Source organism: Podarcis melisellensis (genome assembly GCF_964234715.1).
Source record: "Podarcis melisellensis genome assembly, chromosome: 12".
Taxonomy (NCBI): domain Eukaryota; kingdom Metazoa; phylum Chordata; class Lepidosauria; order Squamata; family Lacertidae; genus Podarcis; species Podarcis melisellensis.
In genome coordinates this window covers 14,407,477-14,433,570 of record NC_138544.1, presented here as the reverse complement: position 1 = coordinate 14,433,570, position 26,094 = coordinate 14,407,477, and the positions used below count along the sequence as shown (strand labels likewise).

General features: G+C 46.2%; 3 protein-coding genes across 8 annotated transcripts in view; 1 reads left to right on the top strand and 2 right to left on the bottom strand.

Moving 5' to 3' along the window:
• Positions 1-26,094, bottom strand: part of NPHP3 (nephrocystin 3) — a 227,965-nt gene that overhangs the window by 138,124 nt on the left and 63,747 nt on the right. The window lies entirely within an intron of this gene.
• The window catches only part of ACAD11 (acyl-CoA dehydrogenase family member 11), a 39,855-nt gene that overhangs the window by 1,077 nt on the left and 12,684 nt on the right, over positions 1-26,094 (bottom strand). For both annotated transcript variants that reach the window (XM_081882956.1, XM_081882955.1), the window contains exons 7-20: positions 23,810-23,957; positions 21,979-22,100; positions 20,727-20,833; positions 20,423-20,549; positions 18,173-18,250; positions 17,034-17,172; positions 16,003-16,110; positions 14,348-14,446; positions 6,528-6,594; positions 4,723-4,808; positions 3,719-3,790; positions 3,138-3,292; positions 1,734-1,850; positions 354-463 (exon numbers count right to left, since the gene is read on the bottom strand). In XM_081882956.1, the coding sequence (XP_081739082.1) occupies positions 354-463; positions 1,734-1,850; positions 3,138-3,292; positions 3,719-3,790; positions 4,723-4,808; positions 6,528-6,594; positions 14,348-14,446; positions 16,003-16,110; positions 17,034-17,172; positions 18,173-18,250; positions 20,423-20,549; positions 20,727-20,833; positions 21,979-22,100; positions 23,810-23,957 (1,535 nt within the window). The remainder of the gene's footprint in view (positions 1-353; positions 464-1,733; positions 1,851-3,137; positions 3,293-3,718; positions 3,791-4,722; positions 4,809-6,527; positions 6,595-14,347; positions 14,447-16,002; positions 16,111-17,033; positions 17,173-18,172; positions 18,251-20,422; positions 20,550-20,726; positions 20,834-21,978; positions 22,101-23,809; positions 23,958-26,094) is intronic.
• On the top strand, positions 6,687-12,662 carry ACKR4 (atypical chemokine receptor 4). 4 transcript variants are annotated; one of them, XM_081883050.1, is made up of 3 exons: positions 6,687-7,748; positions 8,769-9,024; positions 11,073-12,662. In XM_081883050.1, exon 3 carries the CDS (start codon positions 11,081-11,083, stop codon positions 12,125-12,127), a length of 1,047 nt encoding a protein of 348 aa, XP_081739176.1. In that variant the 5' UTR covers positions 6,687-7,748; positions 8,769-9,024; positions 11,073-11,080; the 3' UTR covers positions 12,128-12,662. The 4 variants fall into 4 exon arrangements, with proteins under 4 accessions (XP_081739176.1, XP_081739174.1, XP_081739173.1 ...); XM_081883048.1 differs by having other exon boundaries at positions 6,688-7,748; positions 8,911-9,091; XM_081883047.1 differs by having other exon boundaries at positions 6,688-7,748; positions 8,769-9,091.

The window sequence follows — 26,094 nt, the reverse complement described above, 5'->3', positions numbered from 1 at the left end:
GCAAAGGAATTTTTTTAATTCAGTCCCAACAGCTTAGATTAAGCATGGTTTGTTGGATCACCTCTTCCACCTTGCCCCATGTGCTTCCAAGTAACTGAGACCCAAAGCAAGCGCAAGCTTTGGAGAAACAAGGCTTGTTATTCTCATCTGCGAGACAACTTTTGGTTTGTTGAACAAACCATGGTTAAAGTAAACTATGGCTTTATGTGCAAACATAGCAGGAGATTGACACGGCGCCTGTGTGTTGGCAGCTAAAGGAGGAGCTTTGAGCCTCTGCTGAGCCACCACACACAGCTCGTGGGATGTGTTTGGCTTACAATATTAGCCTCTCCTTAAGAATAGCTTTCACTTACATTTCAGCCAATGGGAAGTCTTGGGAGACTCCGGCCCCTCCACAAACTTGAATGGCGCAGTCAATCACTTTAAGGACTGCTCGGGGAGCCACCACTTTGATCATCGCAACCTGTAAAGATGAGGAAATGCTTTTTTAAAAAAGATGTGCTCATGAACGAACAAGCAAAACCCTATGACGACAGGCAGGCTTGCAATTCGGAAAAGATGCGAAGCACCCCCGTGCCACTGGACACATTTGTGAGCGTTTGTGTTTGCTGTTTTGCAACTTGCCTAAAAGCCAGGACGACTCTGGGTGCATGACAACATACACAAAGGCAGCATGCTTGCTGGTGTAGTGGGAGGTTGTAATTTCTAGAGTGCTTACTAAAAATTGTTTCTGAGAAAATCCAGAGCAGGCACAATCATACAGAGCCAATCTAATCCAGCCAGCTCAAGCAAGAACACTGATTGTTGAGAATTTGGTGGTCTTCCAGTTGAACTTGTCGATAGCCATAGTTGAATAAGAATAGCCCAAGCGATCTTTGTAGCACATAGCTAGAGGGTCAGACTCAGATCAGGAGACCCAAGCTGAAATATCTACTCAGCCATGAAGCCCACTGGATGCTCCCTGGAGATAAGGACACAAAGGTAATGAAACAGCATTGAATTGAAACAAAAAATGCAGTTCCTGGTCAAATTCTGTTTGCTTTCTTGAAAGCTGGAAGACTGTGGTGATTGCTATAAGTCTTATTGGAATGGTCTGCCATGTGTAGGAACAAGTCATACCATGGGCCCTCCTGCACTGACTGGCAGGGGCTTTCCAGGCAGGGTGACCTTCCGCATCCAAAATAGATGCTCTGCCCCTGAGCCAAGGCTGCTTGCACTAAATCCACGACACGTTCGCCAAGAAAAATTACAGGGTTGCTGTATTTGCCAAAATACAGTCGTACCTCAGAAGTCAAACGGAATCCGCTCCAGAAATCCATTCAACTTCCAAAACATTTGGAAACCAAGGGGTGGCTTCTGATTGGCTGCAAGAAGTTCCTGCAGCCAATCAGAAGCCGCGGCAGACATTCGTGTTCCAAAGAACGTTCGCAAACCAGAACACTCACTTCCGGCTTTGACTCGCAAGGCGTTCAGGATTCAAGGTACAACTGTACACACAGGTGGGATTGTCCAGGTATGAAATAATGGGATTTTTTTGCTATTGGCAGAGATGGTGAAATTCTATTTCCTATGTCAGGAAAGCCAAGAGCCCCAAGCCAGCATAGTCAGAGGTCAAAGATGATGGGAGCTGTAGTCCACAACCTCTGGAGGACCCCATCCCAGTTACCCTTGACTTAAGACACATCTGCTAACAAGATGCTATTTTCTCCAGCTTGCAGCACTTGCCCTGTTACCTCTTTTCTGGCTGCTTTGTTGCCCATGGCATCTATTTTGCTAGCTGCTTTCAACGTCAGCAGTCTTGCCTGTTCAATAGCAATGCGGCATTCAGCAATCCAGTGAGCGACAACTTCCTGCAGTCGTAAGGATAACCAAAGAAAAGTGAAAATTAGCACCCCGCTTAAGTAACGCAACCAATCTCACTGCACCTTCTACTAGCGGTCTTACTTGAACGTGGATACTTAATGTAGATCTGCAGTTTTGGACAGTATCAGAATGCATACCTCCAGTTGGAAGATGATTTGAAGAAGAAAAAGAAGAGTTTGGATTTGATATCCCGCTTTATCACTACCCGAAGGAGTCTCAAAGCGACTAACAATCTCCTTTCCCTTCCTCCCCCACAACAAACACTCTGTAAGGTGAGTGGGGCTGAGAGACTTCAGAGAAGTGTGACTGGCCCAAGGTCACCCAGCAGCTGCATGTGGAGGAGCGGAGACGCGAACCCGGTTCACCAGATTACGAGTCTACCGCTCTTAACCACTACATCACACTGGGTCACTGATTTGAAGAATCATGCTTGTGAACCTCAGTACACCAATGCATGCTAAAACTAGCAATTTTTGCTAATGGTGATAGAAACTATAAGAGCTAAACGACTTTGAAAGACTTTACAAGCAACTCCCATTTTGTGCGCATTCAATGCATGTGCAATCGCAACTGGAACGCCATGTTCAGCACCGGAAGAGGACAAGGCAGGGGCAGAACGGGGTGTTATGCATGCTCTGCTGACATGCACCATGTAAGGTAAAGGTGCAGTTGTGGCCGACTCTGGGGTTGCAGCACTCATCTCGCTTTACTGGCCGAGGGAGCCGGCGTACAGCTTCCCGGTCATGTGGCCAGCCTGAGCAGCGCATGGAAACGTCGTTTACCTTCCCGCCGGAGTGGTACCTATTTATTTACTTGCACTTTGACATGCTTTCGAACTGCTAGTTGGCAGGAGCAGGGACCGAGCAACAGGAACTCACCCCGTTGTGGGGATTCGAACCACCGACCTTCTGATTGGCAAATCCTAGGCTCTGTGGTTTAACCACAGCACCACCCATGTCCCCGTAACATGCACCATGACCCTTGCATAAATGAGAGGAAGCCTGTATTCTCAATTTTATTTTATTCTTTCCCAATCACTGCTGCCCAGTGCTTCCTTTCATGAGATATTTTGAACAGCACGAGAACACAGGGACCCGCCTTGCGCAACATCAGACCATTGGTCCACCTAGTTCAAAATTGTCTCTTATCTAGCACATAAACATTCTGCTCCCTAGCGTGCTACTGAAGCCTTAGCTACACCTCCTGCCACCGGATCTGACACACCTTTGAGCTAAGAAAAGAGTTACACCTACAGAAGCAGAGACTCAACTCACATGATGGTAGAGCTTCTTCCCAAATGCCACCCTCTGGGCTGAGCGCTTGCACAGGATCTGCAGAGCAGTTTCAGCTGCCCCTATGGACCGCATGCAATGATGTATGCGGCCTGGCCCAAGTCTTCCTTGCGCGATTTCAAATCCTCTTCCTTCTCCTGGGTTCAGAGAGACAGAAAGGTTCTTTGCCTTTCTGGGAACGAGATTGCATCTGCACCACTAATGTGGTGTTGTTCCATAGCTAGCACATAACAGTGGAGAGATTGCTGAAGTTTCAGTGGGGATACATGGGAACAATTAAAAATGGACCAGTTTGTCCAGATGTTTTGAATGAGAACTCCCACCAATCCCAGGCTAGCTGGGGCTGATCAGAGTTGGAGCCCAAAACATACGCAGGGCACCAGGTGGAAAGAGGTTGCAGCAGAGTATTGCAGAGCTCTGTAATAATAAATAATAATACTTTTTATTATTTATACCCCACCCATCTGGCTGGGTTTTCCCCACCAACTCTGGGCGGCTTACAGCATATATAAAACATCAAACATAAAAAAAAACTTCTCTAGCAAAGAAATGTTGAGACTCACCGAGGATTAAATGAGAGGCAGGTACCCGGACGTTGTTAAAATGCACCTCAAAATGTCCACCATGGAAATAATCTATAAAGTTGTGAAAAGAATAAAGGCAAGTGTCAACTGAGGAAAATCGCTAGCGTAAGTATGTAAAGGTAAAGGGACCCCTGACCATTAGGTCCAGTCATGGCCGACTCTGCGGTTGCGACGCTCATCTCGCTTTATTGGCCGAGGGAGCCGGCGTACAGCTTCCAGGTCATGTGGCCAGCATGACTAAGCCACTTCTAGCGAACCAGAGAAGCGCACAGAAACACCATTTACCTTCCCGCAGGAGTGGTACCTATTTATCTACTTGCACTCTGATGTGCTTTCAAACTGCTAGGTTGGAAGGAGCTGGGACCGAGCAACGGGAGCTCACCCCGTTGCGGGGATTCGAACCGCCAACCAGTATGTACAGTATGTACATATTTTAAAACTGCAGGATCTGTGCCAGTCCTTTCTATATCCAGTACGCACAGTGTAGCAGCCCAACAGCAGCAGCTCCATGAGCTACAGGGAGCCCTGGCCTATGGGATAGCTCAGCCAGTAGAGCTTAATTAAAGGTTGTGGGTTCGAGTCCCACACTGTGCAAAATAGCCCTGCATTTCAGGGGATTGATGACCCTTGTGGTCCCTTTGAACTCTACAATTCTGTGAGTCTTAAGTGTCTCCAATCCAGCGACAGAGCATCAGGGCGAGAGAGTAAGGGACACCCATTTATTTAGTGGTTTAGATTGAAGCAGGCATAGGCAAACTCGGCCCTCCAGATGTTTTTGGCCTACAACTCCCATGGTCCCTAGCTAGCAGGACCAGTAGTCAGGGATGATGGGATTGTAGTCTCAAAACATCTGGAGGGCCAAGTTTGCCTATGCCTGAATTAAAGCAACAGCTCAGACCAGTTAGGGCACCGAGAGCTAGGAGCCAAATCCAAGCGCTTGGAGGGTGCTTGATGATGACAATGATGATGGCAAACCAACTTACCCCAGTATCCAAAGACTGAAAGAGGCCTTATAAGTTTGACACCTGGTGTATCCATTGGCACAATGATCATACTGTGCTGTTTATATCTATATAAAAAAACAGTGGTGCTGGAAATTAACTGTGAGTTAAAAAAAAACAGATATATGAGAGAGAGAGAGAGCAGTACCTGATTTATGTATAAGCTAAACAAGCTATAGCTTAGGGCCCCACTCTCTTGGGGGCCCCAAAAATTTTAAAGGGGAAAAAACACTGGATGTACTTTGATAAAATCATATTTTGTTATGCGCAAATGGCTTTAGATACCTATTAGGTCCATAAATTACCATATAGCATATATTCAACACAAAAAACAGTGACAATTTGTTGTTGACAAAGGACAGCTGGACATATAAAGGGTCCCATTACCTTCAGTAGTTTAGGGCCTCATCAAACCTAATTCTGGCCCTGAGAGAGAGGCACTGAAACTAGAAATCTGGCAACTAAACTTTTATTACCTCTGCCTCTTGAGCAGCAGCTGAGTATGAATGGACACAGAAACTGCTGAGTATTAATGGAAACAGAAAGCTGCCATTGGTCCAGTATTGTCTACACCAGGAATAGGGAAGCTCAGACCTGGAGGTTCAATCTGGCCCTTCAGACCTTTCAATCTGGCCCTTGGAACTTTCCTGAGGCCCTGCCACTCACCGACCCAACTTTGCACTATTTTTGCCTAGCTGGAATGTGTCCTTGAACTCTGGCAAGGATAGAGGGACATGGGAATGTGTTGCGTGCTGCACAAAGGTAACACGCACATTTGTTGCTCTGCCTGCTTTCGCCTCTACCGCTGTGTGGCCCCTTTCTGAGGGTGGCCCAGAAGGATATATGTCCCTCAGACTTAAAAAGGTTCCCCCTCTCTGGTCTGTAAAGGGACCCCAGATGATTAGGTCCAATCGCAGACAACTCTGGGGTTGCGGCACTCATCTTGCTTTATTGGCCGAGGGAGCGGCGTAAAGCTTCCGGGTCATGTGGCCAGCATGACTAAGCCGCTTCTGGCAAACCAGAGCAGCGCACGGAAACGTTGTTTACCTTCCCGCCAGAGCGGTACCTATTTATCTACTTGCACTTTGACGTGCTTTCGAACTGCTAGGTTGGCAGGAGCAGGGACCGAGCAACGGGAGCTCACCCCATCGCAGGGATTCAAACCGCCAACCTTCTGATCGTCAAGCCCTAGGCTGTATGGTTTAACCCACAGCACCTGATGGGTAAAAACTCCACAGGATTTCCAGCAGTTCACGGAGATGTCAAGGATCGAACCTCTTGGCTTGCAAAGTATGCAAAGCATACCTAACCTATGGGCCTTCTATGGCAAGAGAGGTGTCTTGTTCAGTGCCATAGCTATTGACTGGACCAGGTTCAGGCAGTGTGAGCACAGATGCCGGAGGACAAGGCTCATGCAAGGTATTGTGCAATTGCATGCATGCACTTGCATAAGACTGACTCGGGCACCTTCTGCCCCAGCATGCCGGCCAGGAAGGACACAAGGTGCTCTTCCCCCTTGGTCACTTTGCAGTGGTGACAGCCTCTTCTTGCATGCCATAGTCCTTCTTGAGCTTCCTCTGTTCATATGAACATGTGTCTTGCATTTGGAGATACTGCTTTTGTGTAAAAATAGAATATAAGGAAGTAGCAATACAAATACAATTCAAACTCGATATGGATATTTAATGTGATGGATGTGCCATCTCCCATCTTCAACCACAAATCCACGAGTTAGATGGACCAGTTTCCAGACTTGGCTGAACATTTTACCATGGTTTTCTTCTTACCTGGATGCAGATGTGTTTTTATCTCTGGCCATCACAATAGCAAACTTGCAGTCTGGATTTCCAGCTCCTAAAAAATGGGCAAGTTCCCAGTGAACAGTTTTAGGATTGGGCCAAAAGGCTGTAATACTAATCCCACTTAGCAAGAAATGACATTCCTAGGTACACAAATTCTGTCCCCCGTTAAAAAGAGCAGCTGATATGAAAAGAAAACCTGGAGACCCAACTGCTAGTCAGAGCAGACAGTACAGTACCTTGGAAGTCGAACGGAATCAGTTCCGGAAGTCCATTTGACTTCCAAAATGTTCGAAAACCAAAGCATGGCTTCTGATTGGCTGCAGGAAGCTCCTGCAGCCAGTTGGAAGCCCCGTCAGACGTTCGACTTCCAAAAGAACGTTCGAAAACCGGAACAGTCACTTCTGGGTTTCTATCGTTCGGGAGCCAAGGAATTCAAAAACTAGGCTGTTCGAAAACCAAGGAACAACTGTACTGAACTTTATGGACCAACAGTCGGATTCGGGAAAAGGCAACTTAGGGTGGAAATCCCACACATTCCGCTGCCTGAAATTATCCACAAACCAGCCAGATTTAAACTGGCTTAGCTGACTTGTTGGTCTGATTGTTAGGATGCATGAAACGTAATATTTTTGAAATACCGATTTGAGGCATGCAAACAATTTTTAGCAGACTGTGTTGAGTATAACCTGACAGTTGTGCTGCAGCAGGGGAATGGAGCACCCTCCATTTAAAGCCAGATACCTGCCCTATAGGCCATACTGCCACTGATCAGCCCTGCATCAGCAAACTTCAGTGCCCAGGATTCTTGGGGGAGCTGGGGGGAGAGAGATGTGCTTTAAAGGCATGGTGCATACACAGCCCTTATCTGAGCTAAAATACGCTTAGCAACCCTGACCAAACTTCTACCTCAATCCTATTCCCATCGTCGAAACTCCACACCAATAACTGGGTTTTCAACAAAGTTTTTTTTTTCTGTCTTTCAGGTTAAAAGGCAAAGCTGAGCCAGCAAAGGGAGCTGCCCTTTGGCTCAACTGAAACAGATGTTTTCCAGGAAAGCACAAGTGCTGCTGGCAAATGAGGGCGGGCGGAGGAAAGAGGATGGAAATGAAAGGCGGGGTGATTCTGGAGAATAACTGTGAGTCAGAAACCAAAACAGCATTGCACAGGAGGAGTTCAATGAAGCAGATCCTGAAAAGAGGAAAGCAGGTCAGCAATTCCATTTTATCATTTTTATAAATGATTAGAAAACAGTCTGTAGTGACCTTTTGCTCTGTATGTGTGTGTGTGTGTGTGTGTGTGTTCCCTCAAGCTGCTTCCCGGATACTGCAGTTTGCGAAGGGTGCAGAGTTGTTGGGAGAACTCTCGCGGAGCTACCGTTCCCAGCACCCTTAACGAACTACCCTTAACGAACTACAACTCCCAGGATTCTTGGGGGGGGGTCATGACTGCTAAGGTGGCATCAGAGTGCTCTAGATGTGCAGGACAGATGTGACCTAGCCGCGGCTCTCTGGCGTTTACAAGAGAGAGACGCTGGGAATTAAAGCTGAGACTAAAACATGTGCTCTGCTGCTACTACTAGGCTTACGGTCCTTTTTCCTCGCGGGATCCCAGAGGCGTAGCATGGAGAGGCTGGGAGGGGGGCTGTTGCCCCGGGTGCAGTTTGGGGAGGGGGCACAGGGTGCCATGAGCTGCTGCATTCTTCCCAGCTGGAGGGCACCCGAAAAGGATGCAATACTACTGTACTGATCGTTAAATTTGTGCCCATTGCTCTGCCTGCTACTGGAAGGGTGCAGCCCTCGTGCTGCTCTAACCTCTTATTTGTACAGATAAAATCCTGCACTCAAACATCCCATGGCACTAGTGCCGCCCAAAGACAGAAGCCAAGGGGGATAAAACGCACACAGATAAAAGGATGGGGTTACTAGGGGGCAGGCAGATGATCACAGAATTGTAGAGCTGGAAGGGACAAGGGTTGTCTAGTCCAACTGTCTGCAATGCAGGAATCCAAATTTAAAACAGCCAGGGGGGAAATAACAAAGCCCCACCAACGTTAAAAGTATTATAGAGTCTTGGAAATCAGCCATTCCAACCAGCCACAGCAGTCACCTAGCTGTTTATGGAGGAAAGAAAGTGGGAGGCTGAAATATCCCCAGGCACACATGGTAGATCAAGAGAAAACTTTTCGACTTTAAAAAAATATATATACTTGGGATCCTTGTCGATCAGCAAAAGAAATCCCACTGGCTACAATTAGTTAGATGTTGGAAGATTTCACACGGGCGCACGAAGGGAACAATTTGAGACTCTCAGGAATGTAGCCACCGACATCTAAGAAAAGAACTTCCTGTATCCATCTGCTCATTTGCAGCTTCAGGAAAACAAAAAGGACAGCCCAGGAGTAAAGGGGTCCTCCGCCAACTCAGCTGAAATTAATTACTTGGATCAAGAGCTTCAAGGGCAAACCGTTGAAAGAAAGCCGCAGGTTTGGCATTCCTGCCTTATCTTAATTTTGAAAGCTGCAGGGCTTTACTGCCTGGACTAGTCTCACTGTAAGTTTATATTATTATACTGCAATCATTTTTTATATAGCTCACTGTTTATTTTGTATCATTGTTTATAAATGCATCGTTTACATTGCCTTCATCGTACATATTTGCAATTTTTACCATTTACTTTTAATAAGTTTTCTAATGTATTTGGCGTGATTCTGGGGCTTTGCTCGCTGGAACAAATTACCGTATTTTTCACCCTATAGGATGCACCGTCCCATAAGGCGCACCTAGTTTTTTTGGGGGGGGGAATAAAGGGAAAAAAATTATTTCCCCCCCAGGCACGGGGCTGGGGCGGGGGAGGCCCGCCCGAGCTTCCCCCGACCCCAGCCCCCAAACAGGCAGCTCTCTGTAAGCCATGGGAGCCCACCACTGGCTCCCGCTGCTTGCGGAGAGGTCCGCGAAGCCTAGACGCGCTGATCTCAGCACGTGCAGGCTTCGGCATGCAGACAACTCTCCGCAAGCAGCGGGAGCGCTCCCGCTGCTTGCGGAGAGGTCCGCGAAGCCTGGAGAGCGAGAGGGGTCGGTGTGCACCGACCCCTCTCGTTCTCCAGGCTTCAGCGAAAGCCTGCATTCGCCCCATAGGACGCACACACATTTCCCCTTCATTTTGGGAGGGGGAAAAGTGTGTCCTAAAGGGTGAAAAATACGGTAATATCATCTAAACTGAGAGCCTGTTTTTCTGATGACATGGTCCCACTTCACATCGTTGGCTCCCAGGGGGGCCAACTTGAATAAAATATGGGGGGGAGGGCAAATAAACCTCTATCCTGCATAAACAATCATATGATGTAGAGCACAGACACCATCTGAGTGGCAGTGCCCACTAACTTTGGAGGGCTCCAGCCCTATTTTATGGGGGGGGCAAAGACTACTCGGCCCCTAGGAGTTGGTTGCTAATGGTTGGAGGCTGTTGTAATAGTAACGATGGAATGGGGGAGAGGAGGTGCTATGTTTACCCACAACCATGTGTTTATTCATTGTAATGCCTAGTTTAGACCTGCATGCAGGTAAAAGCCATTGAAGATTATAGCGTTTGTCTGGAACCTTTGATTCAAGTATTTAAAATCTATTTCCAAATGCCACCAATGATGTGGAGCAAAAACCCCTCCCCCACAATGTTCATTCATAACAATGAATGGATGCCAGTTGCAAAAATATAATGTTACGCAAGTGTGTCAGTTTCAAATGCTTTAGCTTTCTTTATGAAATAAAAGTAAAATAAACATGCAAAATTAGATCACTCTCTGGGACATCAGTATATTTTCTGATGTAACAAAATGTATTTATCTCCCTTTACCAAACAAAAGTGAAACGAACACACTTCCTTCTGCAACTAATCCAGAATGCGGCAGCTAGACTGGTGACTGGGAGTGGCCGCCAAGACCATGTCCTGAAAGACCTACATTGGCTCCCAGTATGTTTCCGAACACAATTCAAAGTGTTGGTGCTGACCTTTAAAGCCCTAAACGGCCTCGGCCCAGTATATATGAAGGAGCTTCCCTACCCCTATCATTCAGCCTCCAAGGGCCTTCTGGCTGTTCCCTCCCTGCGAGAAGTGAGGTTATTGGGAACCGGGCAGAGAGCCTTCTCGGTGGTGGTGCCCACCCTGTGGGAACGCCCTCCCATCAGAGGTCAAGGAAATAAACATCTGACTTTTAGAAGACATCTGAAGGCAGCCCTGTTTAAGGAAGTTTTTAATGTTTGGTGTATTATTGTGTTTTTAATATTCTGTTGAAAGCTGCCCAAAGTGGCTGGGGAAACCCAGCCAGATGGGTGGGGTAGAAATAATATATCATCATCATCATCATCATCATCATACTTGAATCACATTGTAAGGCATCAAGAAATCTTCTGAGGCAAGCTGGAAATCATCCTAATTTGTACAGGACATTCCCCCAATCCAAAATTTCCTGGAAAACTAACATCCACTGGGTGCAATTAACTTCAAGTTCTCCCTCCACCCCACCCTGTCTTTCAGATTCTTCCATGGAGCTCTCTACAGAAGGGTACCACTACGATGATTATGAACTGAACACTACTTTCGACTACGCTTCCTTCGAAACGCTTTGCTACAAAGGTGAGGTCAGAGCATTCATCACCTCGTTCCTACCGGCATTCTACTCTGTCGTTTTCTTCGTTGGGCTCGCTGGGAATTCCCTAGTGGTGGCATTCTTCGCCTACATCAGAAAACTAAAGACCAGGGTGGATGTATACATCATGAACTTGGCCATTGCCGATTTGTTGCTGCTCTGCACTCTTCCCTTTTGGGCTGCGAGTGCCGCCCACGGGTGGGTCCTAGGTATCCCTTTATGCAAGATCACGTCTGCTATCTACACAATGACCTTCAGCGCTAGCATGCAATTTCTGGCCTGCATCAGCGTCGATAGATACAAAGCCATTGACAAATCCCAAGCTAAACCAGGGGCCACCAACCCATGCATCAAAACGTCTTTCCTTGTCTGGGCAGCCGCCATGTTCCTTTGCATTCCTGAACTCGTCTTTAACACAGTCGTGGAGTTCAACAACAGACTTTCATGTTTTCCCGCATTTCCTCAAAGCACGGGGAACATAATTAACGTAACCATCGAAATAGCGGAAATGTTGCTGAGTTTTGCGCTGCCTTTCCTCATCATGCTGGTTTGCTACTCGGCTGTGGCCAGAACTCTCATTTCGAGTCCCAGTGTTAAAAAATGCCGGCCTCTGAAAGTTCTTGTCGCAGCGGTGTCGGTCTTTATCGTCACGCAACTGCCTTATAACATCGTCAAGCTTTGGAAAGCCATCGACATTATCTACCCGCTGGTTACAGACTGCAGCACGAGCAAAACCATCGATATCGTATTCCAGGTGACCAACAGCATTGCTTTGTTCCACTGCTGCCTGAACCCCATCCTTTATTTTTTTATGGGGGCCTCTTTCAAAATGCACATGGTCAAAATGGCAAAGCGTTGCGGCTACTGGAGAAGGCAGCAGAATGAAGACATTCCTATGGATTATGAAGATTCTGGGCAAGAAACCAGTAGCTTCACTATTTAGAAAATGGGGAGAAGGAAAGCAATCCGTGTTCGCTTAAGCCAGTCAATGCCTGGCTGTGCTGGATTGACACAGAGAGATCCTTGATACAAGAACTGCGATTGATTCACGTGGTAGGATGAAGCTGTTCCAATTGAGCAGATAGCTGGACCTAGCATACCTGCTCTCTGCTAACCTAGTTTAAATGGGCTGATCTATGCATACAGGGAATGTTGCACATTATTTCTAACATCAAATAATACATACTAATGAAATGTTCAAGTGGAAATAAGCCTGCTTAGTAGCAAGGAGATGGAGTGAGTAGAATCACTCAATAGCTATTTTCCTAAAGGCTGTTTTTTCCCTTGAGAAGCATGGCTCAGGAAAGAGGGTGGCAAGCCTGTTCTTATTATATAAAATAAAATCATCCTATAAGCAGAGGTGGGGAAGCACTGGACTCCACCCCCATCAGTATGGCCAACGGTCGGGGATAATGAAAGCTGTTGTTGGGCTTCAGCTTCCATTATGCCTGACCACTGACCAGGCCCATCTTACCCATAGAGGCCAAGTTCTGGAGGGCGCCAGGCAAGAGTCCAGGGAACACCGAACGAACACACTGAGTGAGTGAGGGTGCATGTGTGCGCTGCTCCCGCTGAGCATCGACTCAGATTTTCCCCGAATTCTGCGGGGTGCCAGAAGGCTAAAAGGGAAAAAACCGAGCTGACGCTTAGCGGGAGCGGCGCACGTTCCCTCGCTCGCTCAGCGCAGGCCCGCTTGCTCGGTGTGCTGCCTGCCATGCCCACCGTGGCACGAAGCAGCCAGCTGAGCCAGGAGGCGCCGCGTGCAGCCTCTGCCTCTTCCCCACCGAAGAAGTCGCCCTCCAGCCGCTGCCCGCCTCCTTCAGTCCTAAAAAAAAAGGTCAACTCTGGGAAAGGGGAGGGTGCCGGCAGGATCTTTGCACCACGGCGCCGGATATGCTTAAGACGGCCCTGCCACCGACCATACTGATGGGAGCTGATGGGAGCCAGAGTCCAACAACCCCAATGGATCAATGGATCAACCCCCCAAGCCCTGCTATAAATCCTGGTGCCATTGTGCTAAGTTTTCTCCACCCAGATAATTTACATGGAACAGGAATCCAAAAAACGCATAGGATAATGGCATCAGTACATGGGATACATGTTGCCTTGTGTTCCTGAAAGAAGGAATACTAGACATGGGGGTGCCATGTTCAGGTGCTGCTCAAGAATGCATCTGGATTCCTATATGGACAAGAATACACCTAAACACTTATTTACACAAATATTTGTATAGTAATTTTTCGGTGGGGGGGGGGAGAACCTTATTGTTTCATGTAATGGAATTTGAAGTGCAGGACTTAATGGGTAGAATTTCCTAATACGATTAGAACTGTCGCATAACGACACCTACAGCATTTCCATTAAGTCACACACAACGCAATCTTATGTTTTGTTATTCCTATTGTATTATATCAATATATATTATGCTTCATTTTTGTATACAATAAAAGAGCTTCAACGGAAGAGAAAGGAACCATGTGTATGAAACAATCCCTGAACTACTATGTTTTTGTTTTTTTATAGGGGATTCTTTCAAACTCAAAATTCAGGAGGGTCCCTTATTGCCTTGCAGAAGTTTTGGGATATCAGCTAATTAGCATCCCATACTATTCCGATTCAAAAGATTGATATGTCTGTAGCTTCACACACTGTTAAACAACTTGTGTGTAAAATATATTCCAAAGGAGTCATTGGTTTACATCAGGGGTTCCCAGACTTCAGCTGTTGTTGGACTACAAATCCCATCATCCCTAGTTAGCAGGACGAGTGATCAGGGATGATGGGAATTGTAGTTCAAAACCAGCTTGAGGCCCAAGTTTGGGAAACACTGGTTTACATGTACGCAGCACAGTGTTGAGACTCAGCAGGATTAATGTGTCTTCTCCACTATTTATAGAACACTCAGTTTGAGAAGGCCCTAGGATTCAGTTCACCTATGTGCAGGAGCAAACCTTAATGCTGGAGTCCCATGTGACTTAATCCATAGATAAAATATAACGGAATATCTAGCATGCAAATGCAAAGGCCTGTTCAAGCATGACGCTAGGGGAAAAAAAGTCATCTTTCTTAGTCCTCATGCAGCCAATACGGAAACATGGGAGGGAGGACAGAATTCTGAGACGGAATTGACCTCATCATACCAGGAAAACTTTGTTTTACTCACCGCTGCTCCACCACTTTTGGCCGTTGATCACGTAGCTGTCTCCATCTCTCTCGAGGCTGCATTCCATATTGGTGGCATCACTCGAAGCGACGCCAGGTTCTGTTCAAACAAAATACCAATCATGGCTTACTGCAGCTGGAGTAATTGAAAACAAAATTTAACTTAGGCCATTTTATCACCAAGCAGAGGTGATAGAAGCAGCATCAGTGGTCTGCAAGGAGAAAAGGCAGTCTGTCTGTCCCCACCACCCTCAGCAGATGATGTGACTATTTATGTGGTTCTATTATGTTGCTCTGGTGGGAAGGTAAACGGCGTTTCCGTGTGCTGCTCTCGTTTCGCCAGAAGCAGCTTAATCATGCTGGCCACATGACCTGGAAAAAACTGTCTGCAGAAGCGGACAAACATCAGCTCCCTCAGCCTGTAAAGTGAGATGAGCACCGCAACCCCAGAGTCGTTCGCGACTGGACTTAATTGTCAGGGGTCCCTTTACCTTTTTATTATGTTGTTTAATGTTCCCCTATGGGACACGGGTGGCGCTGTGGGTTAAACTACAGAGCCTAGGACTTGCCGATCAGAAGGTTGGTGGCTCAAATCCCCGCAATGGCGTGAGCTCCTGTAGCTCGGTCCCTGCTCCTGCCAAGCTAGCAGTTCAAAAGCACGTCAAAGAACAAGTAGATAAATAGGTACTGCTCCGGTGGGAAGGTAAATGGCGTTTCCGTGCACTGCTCTGGCGGCTTAGTAATGCTGGCCACATGACCATTGTCGGCCGGCTCCCTCGGCCAATAAAGCGAGATGAGCGCCACAACCCCAGAGTCAGCCACGACTGGACCTAATGGTCAGGGGTCCCTTTACCTTTAATGTTCCCCTAGTTGTTTTAAAGCACTTCTGGGGACCACACAGACTGGTTGGCATTTTTCCTGGTCCCTCTTGATTGGTTTGGGAAGTGGCCTTACTATTGATTTTGCTGAAGATCTTAGATCAGCTGTGGCAAACCTTTTAGAGACCAAGTGCCCAAACTGCAACCCACTTATTTCTCGCAAAGTGCCAGGGAAGGGAAGGACAGGGAATATTTTAACCTGGTTTAAGCTCTATTTGTTTTATTATTGCAATGTTTCTTACAGGTTATTGAATTTCACACTTATACAGTGGTACCTCGGGTTACAGACACTTCAGGTTACATACGCTTCAGGTTACAGACTCCGCTAACCCAGAAATAGTACCTCGGGTTAAGAACTTTGCTTCAGGATGAAAGCAGAAATTGTGCAGCATGGCAGCAGTGGAAGGCCCCATTAGCTAAAGTGGTGCTTCAGGTTAAGAACAGTTTCCAGTTAAGAATGGACCTCCGGAATGAATCAAGTACGTAACCAGAGGTACCACTGTATAACAAAACATATATACATCTCCAATTATTAAAAAACAGTATAAAAATAAGACAAGCATACAAAAATAATAATTGGAGCAGATATAAATGATAAAGAAAAGATATTCCTGGAAAAATACTACAGAGGAACTGTTGTGGACCATCAATACTAAAACCATTATATTTCTCTGTATGTAATACAAATGTAAGAAGTCACCATGCAGTCCCTATTGGAGGATTTTTGTAGCACCGTATCACAATCCTTAGTTTTAGGAGGAGAAGAAGAAACTATTACCTGTCATGCAGAAGCAAGAACTTATTTTCCCTTCTAGGAGAGGCTCCAGCCACTGTTTCTTTTGTTCTTGGGTCCCATACATGTGCAGGACCTCCATGTTTCCTGTGTCTGGGGGGAGACAAACAGAAAAGACGCTGTTGCAGTTCCTGCTCCATCAGACACACAATGATCGCTGCATAGAGGCAAGGATGGGGAACCTCAGGCCCAGGAACCATATGCAGCACCTCAGGACTCATGATCCAGCCCTCAGGACAACTCCCAAGGTCACGTCTGTCACCAGCCCTGCTTTGCACCCTCCTTGAGTGGTTTTTGCCTGGCTGGAATGTGCCCTTCAACTCTGAAAATGCTTCTACCTTCCTAGATGTAGGATGAAGGTAAAGGTAAAGGGACCGCTGACCATTAGGTCCAATCGTGACCGACTCTGGGTTGCGGCGCACATCTTGATTTATTGGCCGAGGGAGCCGGCGTACAGCTTCCGGGTCATGTGGCCAGAATGACTAAACCGCTTCTGGCGAACCAGAGCAGCGCACGGAAACACCGTTTACCTTCCCGCTGGAGTGGTACCTATTTATCTCCTTGCACTTTGACGTGCTTTCGAACTGCTAGGTGGGCAGGAGCAGGGACCGAGCAATGGGAGCTCACTCCGTCGCGGGGATTCGAACCGCCAACTTTCTGATCGGCAAGCCCTAGGCTCAGTGGTTTAACCCACAGCGCCACCCTCGTCCCATGTAGGATGAAGAGGGGTGTGCAAATGGTGTCTGTAGGAACCAGTCAAAGGTCCAATGCACATTTGTCTCTGGCACGTGGTCCCTCAGGAGAAAGCGTGGCACTTGAGCTGAGAAATGTTCCCTGTCAGGTACTAGGATAGCCCAGTTGGTTAGAGCACGAGACTCTTAATCTCAGGGTAATGGGTTCGAATCCCAAATTGGGCATTGCAGCAGGCTGGACTAGATAACCCTTGAGGTCCCTTCCAACTCGACAGCTCTGTGATTCTACGATCCCTGGTATGAGTGTCATAACAATTCACTGACCTGGGGCATGGCAGTTGAACACGTTGGGCGCGAAGAAGCACTTCCCGGTCTCTTCTGCGATTAAGGCATAGTCCAGCTGGCCAAGTCCACTAACCCCTGGCAGGAAAAGGTTCCAGAGACCCTCTGCCTTGGCCCTTTCCTGATGACAGAAGTAAGGGGGATCAGCCAAGTCATGGTGGCACTGAACGACCATTCTAATATTTTAGGTAGAAGTGGGATATAGAATAGTTAAATATAATAAAATAAAAAATTTAAGAGCTGGGGTGCTTACAGTATTTGGTGAAATATATGTATTTTAATATAATCCCAATAAAATACCGTATTTTTCGCTCTATAACACGCACCCGATCATAACACGCACGTAGTTTTTAGAGGAGGAAAATCCGTAGGCATGCCACCCGTAGGTATTCCCTCCATAACATGCACAGACATTTCCTTTTACTTTTTAGGAGGAAAAAAGTGAGTGTTATGGTGCAAAAAATACGGTAAATGCCAATCTGATTGACAGCACTCAGAAAACACCAAGCCAAATTATTGGTTCTGGCATTGCCATAAACAGCTTCACTTATTCTCTCTCTCTCTCTTTTTTTCTTTCTCCTTCCTTCCTTCCTTTCTTCCTTCCTTCCTTCCTCTCTCTCTCTCTCTCTCATATATATACACACCAGTTTTTAAACTCTGGTTCCAACCAAACTAATTCCATTAAGGAAGCATCTAACTCGTGACTACGTGTCTTAGTGTGAAATTATTATTTTTTCTTTCTTGGTTATAGAAACAGAAGACTAAGAATTACACATTGCAGAGATTTCTGTCTTTCCACAGTGTTATTCAGCAAAACATCTATGATTAACGGCCCAGAGTGTAAGCCTGTGAAACTGCAGAAGAAATTTGGCCTAGGCTTGCCTGCAGTTGAAATCAATTGACCTAAAGTGCTTTAAAGCAAAAGCGTCGCCGTTTTATCAGGCCTGTGGATCAGGGTGATAAACTACTCTTTCTCTTCAAAACTTTACCTGCCATTTTAATTGGAATAAGATCCCCAAACATCAGATAAGCTATTCTTCAAGTGACATTTGCACAGCTACAGGACTGTATCAGGTAATTCCTTCCATTATTAACACCACAAAGTGAAAAAATACAAGCACCTTCAGTCTCTCAATCACGGCAGGCTTTTTCCATACGTCTGGCGAATTTTTATTTCTGGCGTAATACTCCACCATTTCCTAGGAAAATAAAATACATCAATAGAGAACACACAACAGCCAATAAAGCCACATCAGTGCATTTTCCCCCCTCAGTACATTTCACTAGATTGTTACTTACTCTGCTTTTCATATGGTTTGTGAGTAATTGGAGGGAAGAGTCATAAAGACACAGAATTGTGAACGTGAGCACCTGAAGTCCAATAGACTGGATGAATAGCGAAGCAATATTCCCTTCACACATCTACGGTAAATGACTTGACTTTCAGAAAACATCCCAGTACAACAGGGAATTTTTAAATGTTTGACGTTTTATTCTGCTTTTAATATTTTGTTGGGAGCCACCCAGAGTGGCTGGGATAGCCCAGTCAGATGGGCACCATATAAATAATAAAATAATACAGTGGTACCTCGGGTTACGAACTTAATTCATGCCAGAGGTCCGTTCTTAGCCTGAAACTGTTCTTAACCTGAGGCGCGCTTTCGCTAATGGGGCCCTCTCACTGCTGCTGTGGCGCATAATTTCCGTTCTCATCCTGGGGCAAAGTTCTCAACCTGAGGTACTACTTCTGGGTTAGCGGAGTTTGTAACCCAAAGCGTTTGTAACCCGAGGTACCACTGTAAAATAAAAGGACTCCTGTAAAGCCATTACAGTGGTACCTCAGGTTATATACGCTTCAGGTTACATACACTTCAGGTTACAGACTCCGCTAACCCAGAAATAGTACCTCAGGTTAAGAACTTTGCTTCAGGATGAGAACAGAAATTGTGTTCCGGTGGCGCGGCGGCAGCAGGAGGCCCCATTAGCTAAAGTGGTGCTTCAGGTTAAGAACAGTTTCAGGTTAGGAACGGACCTCTGGAATGAATTAAGTACTTAACCCGAGGTACCACTGTATGTCTAGAGTGTAATTTACCTAACTGTACCATTGGACCTTAGAAAGGCCCACCACTAGTGCCTGCCCTGGGGCCCCTGCACTAGATGGATGGGTCTGAAAGCTATCCACCATTAAATTTTCCCACAATGCCACGGGTCCATGTTTTGTTTGGGGTGGGCTTAAAATGGCAGGCACTTTCCAGCTGCCCAATTTAGAAAACAGATGTTGCTGCTGCTGCTGCTGCATGCCCCTGGGGTGAGGACACCAACCCAGGAGGTGAGTTACCAGGCCACATTTTGTTATGAGGCAACTCAGGCTTGCAGATGGTCCTGGTGGCCAGCGATGAAAAAAGTTGCACCAGCTATAATCCCCTCTCTGTAGAGGCACCAACTTCTCAAGATGATTGAGGAGGCCTGATGTTTCGTCTTGACATCATGCGCACCCGATGTCACACAACATCCCGATGTCACGAGCATGGCATTGTGATGTACCACGGGGCAGAGTCAAATGCCCTCTGAAAATTGATGGGACCCACCCACTAATAAAAAAACACTGGGGGGGTGTGAAAGTGCCTCAGCCCCAAGGATCTGGCACCTATGCCTCTGTGTAAAACTGTTAAGTTGTGGGTGAACATATCAGACGACACAGCGAATCTTCAAACAGCTCTTATTTATTCACAGGCCAGAACAGAACTGAAGGGTTCAGCCAGCCTGCTTATACAGAGCTCTAGTACAATGTAACTGTAACAACTTTCTGTAACTATCCAATCACTGAACATCACTTTCGATCCCATATTTGCATATGTGGACCTGAACTATCTACAGTATCCCCCTGCTGGCCCAAGGTGAGAACTTCAGTACATAACAAAAACTATGAATGATACAGGAGCCCTAATAACCTTTGCAGTGGGATCACCTCTGCCTTCTGGCACTGAGGGAGGAACTAGACCTGACAGCAGGGAGAGCAAAGCTGTACTGGACTTGAACTCTCATCATCTCTGCTCATAGCCATGTTGTTTGATGGAAGCTGAAGTCTAACGACAGATGGAGAGTAGAAAATTCCCCATCTCTGCTAGAGCTGCCAACGGCAACTAAATCTGTGCCATACTTTGACAACCACAAATCAGTACTGCTGAGTCATATACTAGAGAAACGAGTGGCTTGGCTCAGGTTTCTTGCCAATATTTCACCAGTCTGCATTTTAATAAACCAGGGCAAAATTCAGCCACATTTCTGTTCCTAATAAATGATTAGGCTTTCAATCTGTGCCTGATTAGTACCAGTGTTCTGAATATGTTCTGAATATGTATATGTCTCACCATTTCAACTGGAAAAACATATTTCTTCATGAAATCCTTCACTGTTTCAAGCACTTCTTTGCCCTCTTTAGACTGGTGGAATAATTCTCCTGTGCTACAGGGCTGACTCTCAGTGGCAAAAGATGTTCTAGAAGAAAAACCCAGATGGGACAGTAATGGCATTTTTATTCAGGTACATAGCCTTAAAGCAGAAACAAATTCATCTCCCCGACTCCTCATGCATACCCCACACTACAACCTCAACTGCTTTGGAGTGAACTCGTTGTCATTTTTAAAAAATATATTCTGAATAAACCATTCTTACTTTTTTGATACCAGTAATCCAGTTTCTGCCAAAGGTTTTACCATACTGCCAAACTTGTGGCTGTTTTCTGCAACAGAATTTCCCTGAAGGTATCTGGCGTAGATGCCCTAAGGAACATATAAACAAAAGTGTGTGTGATTTGGCTTTTTATTTCATTCAAGAACCCACTTGCTAAAACAATATGTCATGTAGAAATTGTGAAATGGCACAACACTTAGTACTGAACAGCCAAACAATTCTGCCTCTGAAACAACTGATAAAATATAAAATTTGAAGAGCTGTTGTTCGTTACTAGCTAAAGTAATATATAATGACCTTTGTTATTTTATTTTGAAATACTTTTTATTAAAGGTTTTCTTGAATTACAAAAGAAGATGCAATCTCTCTCTCTCTCTTGTTACGTTCAGTGTAAGACAATGTTTTTGATGTTCCAGAGCCGTTTATTTTTTAAAAAAGTTGGGGTGTTGAGGACACTGACACAAACACACTGCAGGGTGGCTAAAATCCAGCTCCTGTAGGCTATGGAAAACTAAATATGAAGTAAGGTAAAGGTAAAGGGACCCCTGACCATTAGGTCCAGTCGTGGCCAACTCTGGGGTTGCGGCGCTCATCTCGCTTTATTGGCTGAGGGAGCCAGTGTACAGCTTCCGGGTCATGTGGCCAGCATGACTAAGCCGCTTCTGGCGAACCAGAGCAGCACACGGAAACACCGTTTACCTTCCCACTGGAGTGGTACCTATTTATCTACTTACACTTTGACGTGCTTTCGAACTGCTAGGTTGGCAGGAGCAGGGACTGAGCAACGGGAGCTCACCCCATCGCAGGGATTCAAACCGCCAACCTTCTGATCAGCAAGTCCTAGGCTCTGTAGTTTAACCCACTGCGCCACCCGCGTCCCTAAATATGAAGTATGGTAGTAGTAATAAACTCAACTAGCCCCTCAAAATCTCACAGCTGGATCTGCCAGTGTTTAAGGTGAGCCAAAAACAGGACTGGTTCCCCACTGCCACCCAGTTATTAAATTTTGTGTTCATGTCAATGTTAAGGGGCATTTGAATGGTGTGATTGACACATGCCTGAGACATATCTGATCACATTCTAGGAAAGATGCACATCAAAGTGACACTCAACTTCTTGTTGAACTTCAAAACACTTCACTAACATTATATAGGAGCATGGTTTGCCGTATTTCTCCCTGAAACTTAAAATATGTTTAAAACGGGTAAGATATATTTATAGCCACAACTATTACCTGCATTATTGAAGCCACTTTAAAATATGAGAGTGCAAGGAAGAAATTCAGGCTGGGCACAGCAGCGCTGATACCTCTGCAGCGACAGTACGTCGCGATCACTTCTTCAGCCGAAGGAATTCCTAGGAAATTGATACGGAATAATGTGAAAACTTGGCTTTGGTGTGCCAGTTACACACAGTTGTTGTTGTCTTAATTGTATGCAACAGGGGTATAAATAGATATACAGTCATACCTTGGGTTACAGAACCTTGGGGTTGCGCAATTTTGGGTTGTGCACTGCACCGAATCTGGAAGTACCAGAATGAGTTACTTCCAGGTTTTGGCACATGCACAGATGCGCTAAATCACGCTTTGCGCATGTGCAGAAGCATCAAATCGCGACCTGCATGTGCACAGACACGGCGCTGCTGGTTGCGAGCGCTGCGGGTTGTGAACGTGCTTCCCGCACGGATCACGTTCGCAACCTGGGCGTCCACTGTACTAGTACAGTCATACCTCAGGTTGAATATGCTTCATGTTGAGCGCATTTGAGTTGTGCTCCACGGTAACCCGCAAGTAACAGAGCGTGTTACCTGCATTATTGCGGTTTCGTCGCTCGCGCATGCGCAGACGCTAAAAATGATGTCACGCGCATGCACAGAAGCGGTGAAAAGCGACGCACACATGTGCAGACGTGCCATTGCTAGTTACGTTTGCTTCTGGATGCGAACAGGGCTCCGGAACGGATCCCGTTCGCATCCCGAGGTACCACTGTACTGCATCTATTTTCTCATGCAGCAATATAGCCACCAGATCATAGAACCATAGAGAGAGAGAGCTGGAAGGAACGACAAGGGTCATCTAGACCAAGGCCCTGCAAAGCAAGACTCTTCTGCCTAACGTGGGGCTCAAACCCACAACCCCGAGATTAAGAGTCTCATGCTGTACCAACTGAGATAACGTAACAGGTTGTATCCAGTGCAGTGCTTATGTGAGAATGCTCCCACATCTCATAGGCATACACTGAGCTGTTGTTGCCTACCAGTCACATGGAGCTGGCAGTTCGTAATTCCTTTGCCCCACAGATAAACCTTTCTTTAAAAAAAACTTTGGTGGGGGTGGCGGGTGGGGAAAAGAGAGAGGAGCAATGGAGATAATCCCACTTGCTCAGGCTATGTGTTGCTGCCTGCCAGTCAGGTGGAGCTGGCAGCAAGAACATCCTTTACCCTATTGAGTTTCTAATACAAAAAAAGTCTGGTTGTGAAAAGCAGTGTGTGTCCATATGAACTTATTCTGTGGTTTATTACTAGATTGTGGCATATGCAAGGTAAGTGGTGTAACCTAATATGACAAGAGGTACCCCATCATGAATTTTTGTGCCCCTGGTACCAGTCCGATCCCAGCCTTGGCTCCTGAAAGGCATTCAGGCATACCTGGAGTTCCTCACACAAATTTCCTTGCATAAAGGTCAGCACGTGCAAATTTAGTTGCCAAGTACAATCTGTCTACCCCCTGAATGGAGACCATCAAGATAATTTGAAGGCAGGAAGCAGACAAAGACAACCAGCTCAGTTCCACTTCACTAGGATGGTAGTCTTTCAAACCCTTAATTTGCAAGATGGAAATGGGCAGGAACTCCGGGGGAAAGACAATATCTACTATAAGAATTTCTCATCCCAAAGCCATTTCTCTTCTTCATGAAGGAAATGATATAAGAAGGGAACCCTAAAATTTGTAGCCAATGGCTCTCATCGCTCTAGCGAGGACCTTCATTCAGCTCACTGGTCCCCAAAGTTTGGTGACCCCCAATACATAGGCCCAGAACATATAAAGAAAGATGGGTGCATACCTGCAATATTGTTTATATACTGGAAATTCGCCGTTTGCAAATGTTTGAGGGATCTGGGCCAAAACCAGAGAGAAACAGTGTAAGCGAAGTCTGCCAGAGGATGCCCTATAGTTGAAAGTTCCCAGTCCAGCACTGCCACAACACGGGCCTGGAAAGAGAGGAATACGGGGGGCGGAACCAGTGGCAACGGTGAGAAAGGTTTAGATCAACATTCATCAACCTGGTGCCCTCCAGGTGCTGTTGGATTGCAGCAAAGCTGGCTGGGGCTGATGGGATTTGTAGTCCACCAACATCTGGAGGGCACCAGTTCTGCAAGGGCTGGATTAGGCCAACAGTCCCCAACCACTGACTCCAGTGTACACACAAGGCTCTAGACACAAACATTTTCTTCCTCGAGTTGCAGTAATCTAACGAACATCTTTGCTGGACTTATGCGGCTCTCCCTGGTCTTGAAATAAGCATGGGATCCCAGAGAGACTGTTCTAGGACTGGAGGAATAACCTCAATGAAGTGAGCACAGGTGAGTATAAAGGGACCATTAACACCAGTTCATCTTCAGGGCCCTGCTTCCATTCTTTCAACTTCTGAGAAGCTTGTTTTCTATTACATCGGCAGCCACCCCAAAATATTGATGCAGAATTTACATACAAGCATTTATATCTATCATGTAAAACAAGAGCAACTGACCACGTTCCACTGGCTGCATCCTGCCCCCAAGAAGGTTTTTTGTGACCCCCCCCCCTCCCCTTGTCATTATTTTAAAGGAATCATAGAATTGTAGAGTTGGAAGGGACCCTGAAGATCATCTAATCCAACCCCTGCAATTTAGGAGGATAGAACCCTCAACCTTGGTGTTACCAGCTCTAAAGAGTCACTTAAAAATAATAATGACTGGTTCTATGGGTCTCTCACTATGATTCCATGATGCTGGGAGCCACCCCAATATTTGTCTCGATGTTAAGAGGTTTAGAAAATGGCAAAACCATGCAATTATTATGCAGTTAAAACTGTGGTTTGCAATCTTGGTTTGCCTGTAAACCACAGTTTGCATATACCACTGTTTGCCCAGTATCAAGGCAAAAGCAAATGAGGGTTTGCCACTAAATTGGAAGTGATGGGGGAAAGAGAATCACAAAGCATGCAAGCACAGGGCTCATTCTGATTGCACCCAATATTTTCTGGCACTGTATCAAGCCCTCACCCACATGTGTCCAATAATTGCTTTGGAATGGACTACTGCAATGTGCTCTATGTGGGACTACCTTTGAAGGTGACCCGGAAACTACAACTAATCCAGAATGCGGCAACTAAACTGGTGACTGGGAGCGGCCGCCGAGACCACATAACACCGGTCTTGAAAGTCCTACATTGGCTCCCTGTACGTTTCCGAGCACAATTCAAAGTTTTGGTGCTGACCTTTAAAGCCCTAAACTGCCTCGGTCCAGTATACCTGAAGGAGCATCTCCACCTCCATCATTCTGCCCAGACACTGAGGTCCAGGGTCAAGGGCCTTCTGGCGGTTCCCTTGCTGTGAGAAGCCAAGTTACAGGGAACCAGGCAGAGGGCCTTCTCAGTAGTGGCACCCGCCCTGTGGAACGCCCTCCCATCAGATGTCAAAGAGAAAAACAACTGCCAAACTTTTAGAAGACATCCGAAGGCAGCCCTGTTTAGGGAAGCTTTTAATGTTTAAAAGACTATTGCATTTTAATATTCTGTTGGAAGCCACAGATGGGCAGGGTATAAATAAATTATTAGTAGTAGTAGTACATTGCATAGGGATATTACTGTGTTGCAATGGAAGGTTGAGGAAAACCTCTCAGAACTAGAGGCACAGCCTACTAGGCGAGGGCTAGGTCCACTGGAACAAGCAAGAATTGGGGGGGAACCCACCACCTTTGTATCAGTGCCCTGTATCACATGCTGCTACTTCACTGGACTAGTATTTTGTGGAAAGAAATTGAACTTAAGGGGACGATTGCAGAGCAAAGCCTAAACTGGCTGTCGCTATGGTCATGAAACCGAAGCGGAGGTTTGGACTTTATTCTACAAGTGTTGCGTCATTTGTTGCTTGCGCAAAAAAGGACTCAACTTTCACTCACAAAAGAGGTGGCACAGAGATGCAGGAGGGAAGTTTCAGAGGGCTCTTTTTAGAATGATCCCTCCCACAAGGTAGTTATGTAACTATGTGAATTTATTTACAGGGTTAATGCCCAACTGGTTTTCTCAGCTCGGTTCAAACCATGAGGAAGATACGCCTAGAGCTTACAGCTCCACTGCCCAGATTT

Coding starts and splice junctions, on each gene's coding strand:
- ACKR4 (XM_081883050.1), top strand. CDS start 11,081: ATGGAGCTCTCTACAGAAGGGTACCACTACGATGATTATGAACTGAAC.